This window comes from Lithobates pipiens, unplaced genomic scaffold (genome assembly GCF_037356315.1).
Source record: "Lithobates pipiens isolate NorthernLeopardFrog02 unplaced genomic scaffold, aLitPip1_a1.2 Scaffold_8, whole genome shotgun sequence".
In the NCBI taxonomy this organism is placed as follows: Eukaryota; Metazoa; Chordata; class Amphibia; order Anura; family Ranidae; genus Lithobates; species Lithobates pipiens.
The window spans coordinates 687,636,305-687,654,778 of record NW_027507903.1 but is presented as its reverse complement, the minus strand read 5'-3'; the positions used below and the strand labels follow the sequence as shown (position 1 = coordinate 687,654,778).

At 42.8% G+C, this 18,474-nt stretch overlaps 1 protein-coding gene across 5 annotated transcripts in view; it reads left to right on the top strand.

The window, feature by feature from the left end:
* The window catches only part of LOC143963515 (NACHT, LRR and PYD domains-containing protein 3-like), a 182,835-nt gene that overhangs the window by 116,909 nt on the left and 47,452 nt on the right, over nt 1-18,474 (top strand). For 3 of the 5 annotated variants that reach the window (XM_077473167.1, XM_077473168.1, XM_077473169.1), the window contains exon 8: nt 6,945-7,121. In XM_077473167.1, coding sequence (XP_077329293.1) covers nt 6,945-7,121 — 177 coding nt within the window. Of the gene's footprint in view, nt 1-767; nt 847-4,957; nt 4,967-6,248; nt 6,270-6,944; nt 7,122-8,468; nt 8,551-18,474 lie in introns of all 5 variants that reach the window. The other 2 variants (XM_077473171.1, XM_077473170.1) reach the window with 2 other exon arrangements.

Here is an 18,474-nt window from a genome sequence, read left to right as displayed (position 1 = left end):
ATAGGTGAGGTGAATATCACGGTGTATACTGCGGTCAGGGCACGCAGACAATAACAAGAAAACAGCAGAGTTAAAGGGGTATATACAGATGTATACTGTGCTGTGCTGGAGGCACAGACAACTTCCAATAACTCCAGCAAATGCCAATCGGGCTCAAATAGAGAACAGCTATGTAGGTGTATATAGTGGTATGTACTGGGTACAGAGCACGCAGACAGCACGCACTAACACTACTGACTGCAAGCTCTATTATTAAAGCTAGATCACTAGCTATATAGGTGAGGTGAATATAGTGGTGTATACTGCGGTCAGGGCACAGACAGTAACCACTACACAAGAGCAAAATAGTAAATCAGCCAAAAACGATTGGTGTGTAACTGTGTTGAAGGTACACAGAACACCCACTGCTTCAGATGCTAACAAACACTACACGAGGCCGCCTGAAAGGCAGCTTTATATAGTGTGGGGCGTGCACTACACAGTCTGAGCTATGATTGGCCACAGGCAGGATGCCTGTGGCCAACCATTGCTCTTCCCGCTACTGGCGCTGCGATTGGCCAAGCATGCGGGGTCACAGTGCATGCTTGGCCAATCGTGAGACAGCAATGCATTGCGCCATCGCAGTGCATTGTGGGCCACACGAATTTTGCCGCGAACGGCCCAAACGTTCGGAATTCGGCGAACGCACGAACGACCAATGTTCGAGTCGAACATGCGTTCGACTCGAACACGAAGCTCATCCCTACTCACCACACTGGAATTATCAGATAATAATCTGGAAGAATCTGGAATAAAACTTCTATGTGAGGGACTCAGAGATCCTGGCTGTACTCTGCAGAGTCTGAGGTGAGAATTATCCTATAAATGATATAATATTCTGCAGGATTCTGGTATAAATCTTCTATGTGAGGGATCCAGACATGTCACCTAGATGAAAGTTATACAAAGACAGACTTATGATTGGCCGGTTACACTGGGACTTCCCATCATAGTCCTTCAGGTCACTCGCTGTTATTGGCTTTCATCCCCTCCCCCTCCACTGACTATCAGAGATCAGACTTTGGCTGGGGTCACACTGGAGGTCACAGCGGGTCACAGCAGGGGGTCCGGTGCGTCTCCATTCACCATTTCAGGTCTGATTTCTGGCTGAATTTTGGGCTGAATTCGGACCTGAAACAGACCAGAAGACGCACAGGACTCCGTATTCTCTTCATTCAGTGACCAATCATAGACAGATGGTCCTCAATTAGAATCTGGAAGGACAGAGCGAGTCTCTAGACCAGAAGTGACCCCTAGATGACAATAAAATCCCCCCATCCTTGTAGATATAAAATTGTCACCTCACTGAGCCTCAAAGAGAAGTCCTAGTCATTTCATCTACAAGCCCAGCAGGGGACGAGGCCGATACAGGGAGAAGACCCCGAACTGTCTGCCAGACATTGATTTATATCAGAGATCAGAGGAATCTATTTTATCTCTCATACAAAATAAAATATTAGTTGCAGAGAGATGGAAATAATTGCCCCTGATTGTAGACATGTTGGGGTACATGTACATATAACATTGTATGTGTAGTGAGGATAGAATCCAGGAGAACCCCCAGAATGGTTCTATGGGGTCTGATCACACCAGACAAGCACTGATTGGTCTTGTTGGGATCAGACTGACATGCCGGTGTTGGAAATCCAATCCTCATCCATCAGAACCATTCAAGGTCCATTTAGCTCTGGTTCCTTCAGAACACAGGCCCGGCTTGTGGGCTGGGCAGGGAACACCCCCCAGGGTTGATTGGCTGATGGCTAAACTCCACCCACATCCATAAATTTAGGATCCTGAGATATGGACGGGGTGATTCCCATGGTGCCGGTCTAACCGATGAATAGCGGATGTTCCTGACATGTTCCTGTCACAGGATAATCCTCAGAAAAAGTTTATTTCTCTTTTATTCTCACAGCCAGACTGTGTCTGTCCTTTTGTCTTTGTTGTATTTTCTCTCATTCTTTATCTTTCTACATATTTTATACACTAAATAACAAACTAGTGTAGCTCTGCTCTATATTACACAGACAGACAACCTACCTGCAGACAGAGGTAAGTGTTACCACAACCCCAGTGTTACTATACGGATGTGTAACTATGTAACAAACCACCTAACCACCTGATCCTGATACTCCCAAATAATAATTACACAACAAAAATGATAATACAAAGCAAATACTACATAGAATATATGTCTGCTACTACCACAACCTCAGTGCTGGAACAATGTGCTGCACAATAATGAATTGCTATTAATACACTTTATACAGAAAACTAACAACTTTATCCCGGTAATTGTAGAAATGGAGTCGGTGAGGATTTCCTCTCAGTAGTGACTTGTTAGAAGCAAAATAAATACCCCTAAGGGGGGCTTTTATGGCACTTGTATATATAAAGTGGTGGTCCGGAGAAATGTGACTTTGTAGATAAATCTCCCCCTATAATCCTCATGATTCATGTATTCTAGTAAAGGTTACGCTGTAATCCAAGGGCCGATTTCTATTTTTGCAGCATTGATTTCTTACTTCTGTAAGTCCCAGCAGGCCGCCACCATCTCATGTGTGGGCATCTGAAGCCAGACTGTATCTCTTCCTGTATTCCATGGTTACCCAGCATGCACCTCCAGATCTCGCACATGCTCAGAGCAGCACGAGCCATGTAATAGGTTGTAGGTCGGGTTTCCATAGCAACCGCAATGTCAGAGGAAGTTCCCGCCCCTTATCTATGGAAACCTCCCCTCCCCCTCCAGGAAGCAGGAAGTTTATCTACATTTACAAGGATTATAAATCTTGAAATACAAAAATCTCCTGCAAAAGGAAATTACTTTATAAAAGATGATAATTGTAAATTATATCCCTTGTTTATGTGCAGATGTGTGTGTATATATAACATCTACACAGAAAGAGGGATATCATTTACAATTAGCATTGTTTAAAAAGTTATTACCTTTTCCAGATGCTACCCCATGATACTGCCACCATCAAAATTGCCCCATCCTATTACCCCATAAAAATTGCCCCATCATATTACCCCAATCAAAAATGCCCTATCGTATTGCCCCCACCAAAAATGCCCCATCATATTGCCCCTATTAAAATTGCCCCTTTATACTGGCACCATCAAAATTTCCTCATCAAAACTGCCCCATCAAAATTGCCCCATTATATTGCCCCCATCCAAATTGCCTCACAATATTACCCCATGAAAACTGCCCCATCCTATTGCCCCTTTAAAATTGCCCCATAATGCTCCCACCATCAAAATTGCCCCATCAAACCTGCCCCCATCAAAATTGCCCCATCAAAATGTCCTCATCCTATTGCCCCATCAAAATTACCCTCATCATACTGCCACCATCAAACTTGCCCCATAATATTGCCCCATCATACAGCCACAATCAAAACTGCCCCATCGTATTGCCCCCATCAAAATTGCCCCATCATACTGCCACCATCAAAATTGCCACAATCAAAACTTCCTCATCCTATTGCCCCATCAAAATTTCCCCATTATACTGCCCCATCAAAATTTCCCCATCATACTGCCACCATCCATCAAAACTGCCCCATCCTGTTGCCCCAATCACAATTGCCCCATAATACTGCCACCATAAAAATTGTCCCATCAAAATTGCCCCATCAAATTTCCCCATGAAATTGCCCCATTATACTGCCACCATCAAATTGCCCCATCATATTGCCCCATCAAAACTACCTCATCATTTTGCCACCATCAAAATTGCCTCATCATACTGCCACCATCAAAATTGCCCCATCAAAACTGTCCCATCATACTGCCACCATCAAAATTGACCCATCCTATTGCCCAGTCAAAACTGCCCCCACCAAAATTGCCCCACCCTATTGCCCCATTATACTACCCCCATCAAAACTGTCCCATCAAATTGCCCCCATAAAAATTGCACAACCCTATTGCACCCATCAAAATTGCTCCATATTGCCCCATCAAAATTGCCCCATTATACTGCCACCACCAAAATTGCCCCATCAAAACTGCCTCACCCTATTGCTCCATAAAATTGCCCCTATCAAAATTGTCCCATCATATTGCCCCATCAAAACTGCCCCCTCCTATTGCCACCATTAAAACTGCCCCATTATACTGCCACCATCAAAACTGCCCTGTCAAAATTGCTCCATCTAAATTGCCCCATTGTACTGCTCGCATCAAAATTGCCCCATCCTTTTGCCCCATCACATTTCCCCATAAAATTGACTCAATAAAAATTGCCCCAATATACTGCCACCATCAAAATTGCCCCACAAAAACTGGCCAATCATACTGCCACCATCAAAATTGTCCAATCCTATTGCCCCCATCAAAAGGACCCCATAAAAACTGCCCCATTCTATTGCCCCATTATACTGCCACCATCAACATTGCTCCATCATATTGCCCCCATGATACTGCCACCATCAAAATTGCCCCTTCCTATTTTCCCCATAACACGTTCCACCATCAAATCTGCCCCATCAAATTGCCTGATGAGGCTACACTGATATTGCGGCACTGGTGGACACTGATGGGTGCTAGTGATGGCCACTGATCAGCACTGCTAGGCTTTGCCTCTCTCTGCTCGGAATGATGTCCCTTCAACAGAAGTCGGGGATCGTTTTTTTTCCCTTATGCTGCGTGAGAAGAAAATAAATGATTACCGGTCCTCTATTTACATCACATGATCAGCTGTGATTGGCTGACAGCTGATCACATGGTAAGGGGCCGGAATCGACCCCTTACTCCAATCTGTGATCACCCAAGTCTCATTGATTTGGGTGATCACAGTGCATGCCGCGCGCTCCCTGCGGGAGGTGTGGCCAGCTTGTAAAGGGAGGACGTCTCCTGACACCCTCCCAGCAAAGCAGATCCGCCCCATACACATCATTCACCTATAGAGAAGATCTGAGGGGTGAAAACATTTGTATGTTACCAACAACATGGAATGTATAGAGATCTGTGTCCAGATATCACCAGAATCAGAGCATGACACCTTGTAATGTCCTTCACCCTAAGGGCCCTTCACACATGTGGGCCGTATGTCCGTATTTCATCCATCCGTTTGTGGGTGAGATACGGACATACATGCATCCCTATGGGGGATGTTCATCCGCAGACACCCGCTATTGTCCGCCTCCGCAATTGTCCGATTCTGCAGACGGAGGAAAATCCTATTTTTCTATCCATCTGCAGAGCGGATCTGATGAACACAGACGGTCCGTCCTCATCCAATCCCCATAGAGGAGAGCGGAGAGCTGACAGGGCAGTCCCTGCACAGTGTGACCGCCCTGTCCACCGCCGGCTCAGCGGGGACAACAGAGCGATCCCTACTGAGCGAGCGGATCATTACTGATCCATCCCGTGGGAAAGGGGCCTAAGAGATACCAAAGTACCAGTGCTGTGATTGGCTGGTGATACCACAACCCCAGTGCTGTGATTGGCTGGTGATACCACAACCCCAGTGCTGTGATTGGCTGGTGATACCACAACCCCAGTGCGGTGATTGGCTGGTGATACCACAACCCCAGTGCGGTGATTGTCTGGTGATACCACAACCCCAGTGCTGTGATTGTCTGGTGATACCACAACCCCAGTGCGGTGATTGGCTGGTGATACCACAACCCCAGTGCGGTGATTGTCTGGTGATACCACAACCCCAGTGCTGTGATTGGCTGGTGATACCACAACCCCAGTGCTCTGATTGGCTGGTGATACCACAACCCCAGTGCTGTGATTGGCTGGTAATACCACAACCCCAGTGCTGTGATTGGCTGGTGATACCACAACCCCAGTGCTGCGATTGGCTGGTGATACCACAACCCCAGTGCTGTGATTGTCTGGTAATACTACAACCCCAGTGCTGTGAATACATATTACAAACTAATACATTGCTAATGGAAATGATGAATGTAATAAAACAATAACTAGTTACAAGTAATTGATGCCACAACTCCAGTGCTGTAAAATGAATGTATCTATTGGGATATATAAGAGGAAAGTCCATATATCTGTGATCAATCTTCCTCAATGATGGCGCCCCCTCCAGTGTGTCACTACAACATGAAGTGTGTTCAGAGTCCTCCACCTCCGTGCTGATGAAATGCCCCCTCAGGTATTGGCCCCATATACAATATAGGTGTCATGTGCTTGTCCCCCTCTGGGGGGCTCAATGGGCCCGGGGGACTTCCCACAAGATCAGCTGTCACAAGTGTGGGGTCCCTTATAGGGATCTGGTCCCTCCTGATTGGCTGGATATAGAACTCCAAATAAAATAAAAATGCCACCAATAGTGAAGTGCGTCCTTCAAAACAATTGTCTCTTTATTTACAATAAATGCACTGACAACCAATAATATGTCAGCATATCCAGCAACCAATTGGGCAGTAGATAATATCTCTCACCAGCGCCACTTCCTGTTTCAGGTCCAGGCAGAAAATGACATCACCCGGCTGCACCCGAGGGCTGACTGTCCAATGATTGGTTGATCTGCTGACATATTATCATCGCTTGTCAGTGTGTTTAGCGATCCTCATGGATTTTGCTGCACAGAGACGCATGTGAAGTAGAAATCCCATTATTTCCTATGTGGTCGGTTCCCATCGATGTGCCGCAGTTTAGTGTGAAAGGGAATCTATATGGAGCCATTCACACCTCCAATGTGTGCGTTACCACGTCACTACAATGTACCCGCAACAGTGCAACTCCACACTAAGACTTTTCAGGTGGGTGACAACTTACCTCCATTTCACAGGGGAGGTCCAACCAATATTCCATCCAAATGTCCCAACATTTCATTCTCTAAGCCCCCGCCCACTGATTATTCATTGGATGTGTCTACTTCTGCCCCTCCCTGGAAGAACATTTCACCTCTTTCCTGCTTCTCCCTCCAGTGTCTATAAATCTAATGGGACATTATGGAGCTGTGATGATCTTTGCTCCGTTATCTCCACAAACCGAACTCTGACCGATCTGCATATAACATTGAAGGATGATGAGAAGATGTCGGAGTCAGAAGTGAGACGACGTTGTGAGGTCCTCCGGAATGCCGGCTTCTCTGTGGATAGAGGGTAAGATCTGTTATATTGGAGGTAGCACACATACTAAGTCTTAGAATGTGAATAGTAAAATGTAGACAACATTGGATGGAGGTGAGATGACGGGGGTGAGATGATGGGGGTGAGATGACGGGGGTGAGATGACGGGGGTGAGATGACGGAGATGAGATGATGGAGGTGAGGTGATGGGGGTGAGATGGTGGGGATGAGATGATGGAGGTGAGATGATGGGGGTGAGATGATGGGGGTGAGATGGTGGGGATGAGATGATGGAGATGAGATGATGGGGGTGAGATGGTGGGGATGAGATGATGGAGATGAGATGATGGGGGATGAGATGATGGGGGATAAGATGATGGGGGATGAGATGATGGGGGTGAGATGATGGAGATGAGATGATGGGGGTGAGATGATGGGGATGAGATGAGACGATGGAGATGAGACGATGGGGGTGAGACGGTGGGGATGAGATGATGGAGATGAGATGATGGAGGTGAGATGATGGGGGGAGGTGATGGGGGTGAGATGATGGAGATGAGTTGATGGAGATGAGGTGATGGAGATGAGGTGATGGAGATGAGGTGATGGAGATGAGATGACGGGGATGAGATGATGGGGGGTGAGATGATGGAGGTGAGATGATGGAGGTGAGATGATGGGGGTGAGATGATGGTGATGAGATGATGGAGATGAGATGATGGAGGTGAGATGATGGAGGTGAGATGATGGAGATGAGATGATGGAGATGAGATGATGGGGGTGAGATGATGGAGATGAGATGATGGAGGTGTGACTTTGTTGGGAGGTCTTCTGACACCCGGGCTGCTCTGTAATGAAGATGGAAGGACGGGTGACAAACATTCTATACAATTTCTGTAGAGCCCATTGGAGGTCTCTGTAGTTATACAGATAATGAGAGAGATGATTGAGATTTCCTGTGCCAGTCACAGATTTCCCAGATGATGGAGAATTTATTCCTCATCCCAAGTTTTATCATTACAGATGGGGGATGGGGAGAATCAGATCCACCAATAATAATCTTAGTCAGGTCCTACAATCTTCCACAAGGTTTTACCTTTACAGAAAAATACCCCCCATCCCCCGAGGTCCATCCAATGTGTCAGTATAACTGAGCCAATCAGATGTGTGTTCTCAGCCTGTACACATGACAGCCCAGCACACCCGGCATACAGTCTGCTATCCCAATGGTTGGATGGAGATGAGTGTGTGGCCCCTGCCATGGTGAGGGCCCCTCACTTTTCCATCATTTTTTACAGAGCTCAGTATGAGCCCCTCCCCCCTTCCATCATCACAGCAACATTTCCTCCTCTAACACTCTCATTTTATTCTTCTATGAAGGGATGGAGGAGGAGGCTGGGATGTATCTATATATACAGATGAAGATAAGAAGATGGTGTGTGGGAGCCCCTCCCCCTCTCAGGTAATACACGGATCCGGATATGAAGAGATGTCCGGAATGGATGATATCAGAGTAAAGTCACATCAACTCTCAGCTTTTATTTTCTCTTTCTGATCCTTAAATATAGAATTCCAGTAATAGTAATCTTTCTCTTCTTTTCCTCTTCTAAATGGCGTCATTTCTGCTCAGTATTGCCCACTTCCTGTGTTGTTGTGTGACCGGTGCCCCCTTCACACCACTGATCTGATAGGGGCACCCGCACATGCGCGCTCCCATCTATTGTACTACAAGCCTGCGGTGACACACTGGCTGCACCGCCCATCACATCACCGATACAGCTCCGCCTCCATTGTCATCTGATTGGAGCCCCACCTCTGCCCCGCCTCCTCTCTATGAGTGACAGAGGCCCCCCGCACTTTCAGAGCTGAGATGAACACTAATAGGCAGCACTGGTGGGCACAGACAGGTGGCATGGACGGGCAGCACTGATGGGGGACATTGATGGGCATTGATCGACAGCAGTGAGGGGCATTCATGGGCAGCACTGATAAGTGGCACTGATTGGCAGCACTGACTAGCATGGCTAATGGGCACTGATTGGTGGCACTTGTGGGCAGTTATGGGCACTGATTGCTGCCGCCTGGTGGGCACTGATAGCTGACATTGGTGGACAATGTTTGGCACTTATATGTGACACTTTTTTCTTTATTATAATCAGTGCCCTGATTACATTCCTCGATGTCCCGCTGATCGGCTCTCCTCTCCTCACCCTCTGTCAGTGACACGTTGCCGTGGTAATTGCTGCGCACCAGAGAGCGGCCATTGTGGGACGCCGCCATATGACGTCATCCCAGAACGAGAGCTGCACCGCCTCGCCGCCATCTGATGGAGGGCAGGTGACAAGCGGTTAAATTGAGGATTGACGCTCACAGAAATGTAAGAAAAAATTCTAAATAAAAAAGGGGAACACCGATGTCACATTCAGAAAAAACTGCAGCTGACAATTTAAAAAAAGTGGACAGAAAAAAACAAAAAAACAAACAAACACCCAGCAACCAAGAAAAAGGATATACAGCACGTCACTACACCTACACACTACACTATACTAATAGTATACTAACACTCTACACACACACACACACTACACTATACTGACACAGTATACTAACATTCTACACACACACACTACACTATACTCACACACTATAGTAACAGTATACTAATATTCCACACACACACACACACTACACTAACAGTATACTAATATTCTACACACACTACACTATACTCACACACTATACTAACAGTATACTAATATTCTACACACACACACACTACACTAACAGTATACTAATATTCTACACACACTACACTATACTCACACACTATACTAACAGTATACTAATATTCCACACACACACACACACACTACACTAACAGTATACTAATATTCTACACACACTACACTATACTCACACACTATACTAACAGTATACTAATATTCTACACACACACACACTACACTAACAGTATACTAATATTCTACACACACTACACTATACTCACACACTATACTAACAGTATACTAATATTCTACACACACACACACTACACTAACAGTATACTAATATTCTACACACACTACACTATACTCACACACTATACTAACAGTATACTAATATTCTACACGCACACACACTACACTAACAGTATACTAATATTCTACACACACTACACTATACTCACACACTATACTAACAGTATACTAATATTCTACACGCACACACACTACACTAATATTCTACGCACACACACTACATTGTACTCACACACTATACTAACACAAAATACTCACACACTATACTAATAATACACTAACACTCTACACTGACACTACACTATACTAACACTCTACACACACACACACACACACTACACTCTACTAACAGTATACAAATATTCTAACCACACACACACACACACACACACACTACACTCTACTAACAGTATACAAATATTCTAACCACACACACACACACACACACACACACTACACTATACTCACACACTATACTAACAGTATACTAATATTCTACACAAACACTACACTCACACACTACTAACACTCTACACACACACTACACTCTACTAACAGTATACTAATATTCTACACACACACACTACACTATACTCACACACTATACTAACAGTAAACTAACACTCTACACTCTCACTACACTATACTTACCCAAAATACTCACACACTCTACTAATAATACACTAACACTACACTACACTCACACACTATACTAACAGTATACTAACACTCGACAATCACACTACACTATACTGACACAAAATACTCACACACTATACTAATAATACACTAACACTCTACACTGACACTACACTATACTCACACTGTACACTGACACTATACTCACACTGTACACTGACACTACACTATACCCACACTGTACACTGACACTACACTATACTCACACACCATACTAACAGTATACTAACACTCCACACACACACTACACTATACTCACACTCTACACTGACACTACACTATACTCACACAATATACTAACACTCTACACACACACTACACTATACTCACACAGTATACTAACACTCTACACCCACACACACTGCACTATACTCACACAGTATACTAACACTCTACACACACACACACACACACACACTACACTATACTCACACACTATACTGACAGTATACTAACACTCTACACTATACTCACACAGTATACTAACACTCTACACACACTACACTATACTCACACAGTATACTAATATTCCACACACACACACACACTACACTATACTCACACAGTATACTAACAGTATATTAATATTCTACACACACACAATACACTATACACACACACTATACTAATAGTATACTAACACGCTACACACACTACACTATACTCACACACTATACTAATAGTATACTAGCACTCTACACACACTACATTATACTCACACACTATACTTATAGTATACTAACACTCTACACACACACACTACACTATACTGACAGTATACTAATACTCTACACACACACTACACTATAATCACACAGTATACTAACAGTATACTAATATTCTACACACACACTACACTATACTCAGATCCTATACTAACAGTATACTAATATTCTACACACACACTACACTATGCTCACACACTATACTAACACTCTACACACACACTACACTATACTCACACACTATACTAATAGTATACTAACACTCTACACACACTACACTATACCGACACACTATACTAATAGTATACTAACACGCTACACACACACTACACTATACTCACACAGTATACTAACACTCTACACACACACTACACTATACTCACACAGTATACTAATATTCTACACACACACACACACACACTACACTATGCTCACACACTATACTAATAGTATACTAACAATCTACACACACACTACACTATACTCACACAATATACTAACACTCTACACCCACACACACTACACTATACTCACACAGTATACTAACACTCTACACACACACTACACTATACTGACAGTATACTAACACTCTACACTATACTCACACAGTATACTAACACTCTACACACACACACTACACTATACTCACACAGTATACTAATATTCCACACACACACACACACTACACTATACTCACACAGTATACTAACAGTATATTAATATTCTACACACACACACAATACACTATACACACACACTATACTAATAGTATACTAACACGCTACACACACTACACTATACTCACACACTATACTAATAGTATACTAGCACTCTACACACACTACATTATACTCACACACTATACTTATAGTATACTAACACTCTACACACACACACTACACTATACTGACAGTATACTAATACTCTACACACACACTACACTATACTCAGATCCTATACTAACAGTATACTAATATTCTACACACACACTACACTATGCTCACACACTATACTAACACTCTACACACACACTACACTATACTCACACACTATACTAATAGTATACTAACACTCTACACACACTACACTATACCGACACACTATACTAATAGTATACTAACACGCTACACACACACACTACACTATACTCACACAGTATACTAACACTCTACACACACACTACACTATACTCACACAGTATACTAATATTCTACACACACACACACACACACACACACACACTACACTATGCTCACACACTATACTAATAGTATACTAACAATCTACACACACACTACACTATACTCACACACTATACTAACGGTATACTAATATTCTACACACACACACTACACTATACTCACACAGTATACTAACAGTATACTAATACTCTACACACACACACTACACTATACTCACACACTATACTAATAGTATACTAACACTCTACACACACACTGCACTATACACACACACTATACTAATAATATACTAACACTCTACACTATACTTACACACTATACTAACACTCTACACACACACTACACTGACAGTATACTAACACTCTACACACACACTACACTATACTCACACAGTATACTAACACTCTATACACACACACACACACACTACACTATACTCACACAGTATACTAATATTCTACACACACACTACACTATTCTCACACACTATTCTAACAGTATACTAATATTCTACACACACACTACACTATACTAACAGTATACTCATATTCTACACACACACACACACACTACACTATACTATACTATACTATACTATACTAACAGTATACTAATATTCCACACACACACTACACTATCCTCACACACTACACTGGCACTACGCTATACTCACACACTATACTAACAGTATGCTAATATTCTACACACACACACACTACACTAACAGTATATTAATATTCTACACACACTACACTATACTCACACTCTACACTGGCACTACACTATACCCACACACTATACTAATAGTATACTAGCACTCTACACACACACACTACATTGTACTCACACACTATACTAACACTCTACACTATACTCACACACTATACTAATAGTATACTAACACTCTACACACACGCTACACTGACAGTATACTAACACTCTACACACACACTACACTATACTCACACAGTATACTAACACTCTACACACACACACACTACACTATACTCACACAGTATACTAATATTCTACACACACACTACACTATTCTCACACACTATACTAACAGTATACTAATATTCTACACACACACTACACTATACTAACAGTATACTCATATTCTACACACACACACACTACACTATACTAACAGTATACTAATATTCCACACACACACTACACTATCCTCACACACTACACTGGCACTACTCTATACTCACACACTATACTAACAGTATACTAATATTCTACACACACACACACACACACACACACACACACACTACACTATGCTCACACACTATACTAATAGTATACTAACAATCTACACACACTACACTATACTCACACACTATACTAACAGTATACTAATATTCTACACACAAACTACACTATACTCACACTCTACACTGGCACTACACTATACCCACACACTATACTGACAGTATACTAGCACTCTAGACACACACACACACTACATTGTACTCACACACTATACTAACACTCTACACTCACACTACACTATACTGACACAAAATACTCACACACTATACTAATAATACACTAACACTCTACACTGACACTACACTATACTAACACTCTACACACACACAAACACACACACTACAGTCTACTAACAGTATACAAATATTCTACACACACACTACACTATACTCACACACTATACTAACAGTATACTAATATTCTACACACACACACACTACACTCACACACTCTACTAACACTCTACACACACACACTACACTCTACTAACAGTATACTAATATTCTACACACACACACTACACTATACTAACAGTAAACTAACACTCTACACTCACACTACACTATACTGACACAAAATACTCACACACTATACTAATAATACACTAACCCTCTACATTGACACTACACTATACTAACATTCTACACACATACACTACACTCACACACTATACTAACAGTATACTGATATTCTACACACACTACACTATACTAACACTCTACACACACACACACTACACTCTACTAACAGTATACTAATATTCTACACACACACACACACACTACATTATACTCACACACTATACTAATAGTATACTAGCACTCTACACACACACACTACATTGTACTCACACACTATACTAACACTCTACACTATACTCACACACTATACTAATAGTATACTAACACTCTACACACACGCTACACTGACAGTATACTAACACTCTACACACACACTACACTATACTCACACAGTATACTAACACTCTACACACACACATACACACACACTACACTATACTCACACAGTATACTAATATTCTACACACACACTACACTATTCTCACACACTATACTAACAGTATACTAATATTCTACACACACACTACACTATACTAACAGTATACTCATATTCTACACACACACACACACACACACACACACACTACACTATACTATACTAACAGTATACTAATATTCCACACACACACTACACTATCCTCACACACTACACTGACACTACTCTATACTCACACACTATACTAACAGTATACTAATATTCTACACACACACACACACACACACACACACACACACACACACACACACACACACACTACACTATACTAACAGTATACTAATATTCTACACACAAACTACACTATACTCACACTCTACACTGGCACTACACTATACCCACACACTATACTGACAGTATACTAGCACTCTACACACACACACACACACACACACACACACACACACACACACACACACTACATTGTACTCACACACTATACTAACACTCTACACTCACACTACACTATACTGACACAAAATACTCACACACTATACTAATAATACACTAACACTCTACACTGACACTACACTATACTAACACTCTACACACACACAAACACACACACTACAGTCTACTAACAGTATACGAATATTCTACACACACACTACACTATACTCACACACTATACTAACAGTATACTAATATTCTACACACACACTACATTCACACACTCTACTAACACTCTACACACACACACACACTACACTCTACTAACAGTATACTAATATTCTACACACACACACTACACTATACTAACAGTAAACTAAGGCCGCGTACACACGCGCGGACTGTTCGCCCAACCTTGTTCGGCAAACAGTTTGTCAAACAGTCCGCTCAAAATTTGCATGAGCGGACTTGCCCACACACGAGCGGACTGTTTGACGAACAAGGTTGGGCAAACAGTTCGCTCAACTTTGAAATGAACGGACTCGCCCACGTAAGGAGGAGGCAAATCCGCCCATTTCAAGCGCGTGTACAGGTAGGCGGGGTCCGCGAAGGAGACGTCGCGGGCTCCGCCGCCTGGAATGGGCTTAAAGGGGAACCCCAACGCCGAAAAAAATCGGCGTGGGGGTCCCCCCCAAGTCCACACCAGACCCTTGTCCGAGCACGCTACCCGGCCGGCCAGGAAAGGGGGGCGAGCGAGCGCGCCCCCCCTCCTGAGCCGTACCAGGCCGCGTGCCCTCAACATGGGGGGGTGCCTTGGGGAAGGGGGGGCCGCGCGGCCCCCCCTTCCCCAAAGCACCTTGTCCCCATGTTGATGAGGACAAGGGCCTCTTCCCGACAACCCTGGCCGTTGGTTGTCGGGGTCTGCGGGCGGGGGGCTTATCGGAATCCGGGAGCCCCCTTTAAGAAGGGGGCCCCCGGATACCGGCCCCCCACCCTATGTGAATGAGTATGGGGTACAATGTACCCCTACCCATTCACCTGTGAAATAAAGTACAATAAAACACACAACACAGAGAAAAAGTATTTTATTGCACAGCCGGGGGTCTTCCGTCTTCGGGGGTCTTCTCGCCAGACTCCTCCGCTATGTGTGTGTAGCTCTTTTGCCAGCGGAGGAGTCCGGCTTTCTTCCTCCCCGCCGCCGGCCTCTTCTCCCGACTTCGGGGGTCTTGTCCCCCTCTTCGGTTCTTCTGCCGGGCCACCGCGCCTGGTCCGGTGGCCCGGTCTTCTGCCGCCGTCTTCCGTTCTTCTGTCGCCGCCTTCGGTTCTTCTGCCGGGCCACCGCGCCTTCTTGTAGCTCTTTTACAGGCGGTGGCCCGGTCTTCTGTCGCCGCTGTCGCCGCTGTCGCCTTCCGTTCTTCTTCTTGTTCTTCTTGTTCTTCTCCAGGAGATGTTGACACGTCGCTCCCTCCGGCCGGAATGCCAGAGCCGCCCTGCGCTGTGACTTATATAGTGACAATGGGGCGGGGTCACATGGTATATGTCACATGGGTTGGTCACATGGGTTGATGTCACATGGGGACTATGACATCGTAAGGGGGCGGGGTCACCATGTGACCAACCCATGTGACATATACCATGTGACCCCGCCCCATTGTCACTATATAAGTCACAGCGCAGGGTATATTCCCCCCAATTATATATAATATAATCCAAAAGGTGTCCTGCATTTAATATATATATATATATATATATATATATATATATATATATATATATATATAATTTTTTTTTTGTTAACACTGTACTTCTCGCCAGCCAGTACTAAATATACCACAATTACAAACACAAAAGAAAATCATATTTACACTTTAACCCTTTCATGATTAAGCCTATTTCTGACATTTGGTATTTACAAGTTAAAATCCATATTTTTTGCTAGAAAATTACTTAGAACCCCCAAAAATTATATATATATATATATATATATCTATATATATATAGATATATATATATATATCTATATATATATCTATATATCTATATATCTATATCTATATATCTATATATATATATCTATATATATATATATCTATATATATATATATATATATATATATAAATATATATATACATATATATATATATATATATATATATATATATATAGATAGATAGATAGATTGATTAGCAGAGAATCTACAGAATAAAATGGCGATTGTTGCAATATTTTATGTCACACAGTATTTGTGCAGCGGTGTTTTAATTGCAACTTTTTGGGAAAAGGGACATTTTCATGAATTTAAAAAAAATTAAACAGTAAAGTTAGCCCAATTTTTTTGAATAATGTGAAAGATGATGTTACGCCGAATAAATGGATACCAAACATGTTGCAATTTATAATTGCACACACTCGTGGAATGGCGACAAACTACGGTACCTAATAATCTCCATAGGCGAAGCTTTCATTGTTTTTTACAGTTACCAAGTTAGAGTTACAGAGGAGGTCTAGTGCTAGAATTATTGCTCTCGTTCTGACAATCACAGGGATACCTCATATGTGTGATTTGAACACCGTTTACATATGCGGGAGCGACTTCCATATGCGTTTTCTTCGCTGCGCGAGCTTGCGGCGACGGGGGCGCTCTAAAAAAAAATTCTTATTTATTTTGTTTATTTTTATATTATTCAATTGTGTTTATGTAAACATCCCTTGTGACAATAATAGGTGGTGACAGGTACTCTTTATGGAGGGATCAGGGGGTCTAAAAGACCTCCAATACCTCCTTTGCACTTCAAAGTATTCAGATCACCAAAAACTGTGATTCTGAATACTGTATATTTTTTCAAATACGGCTCCATTGGCAGCCAAGTAAACAGGAAGTGACGTTGCTTCCGTGTTTACATTCAGGAGACTGGAAGTAAGCCATTTATGGCTTTGTGCCCATCTCTCTCTAGCCGCCGTAAGTGGCGG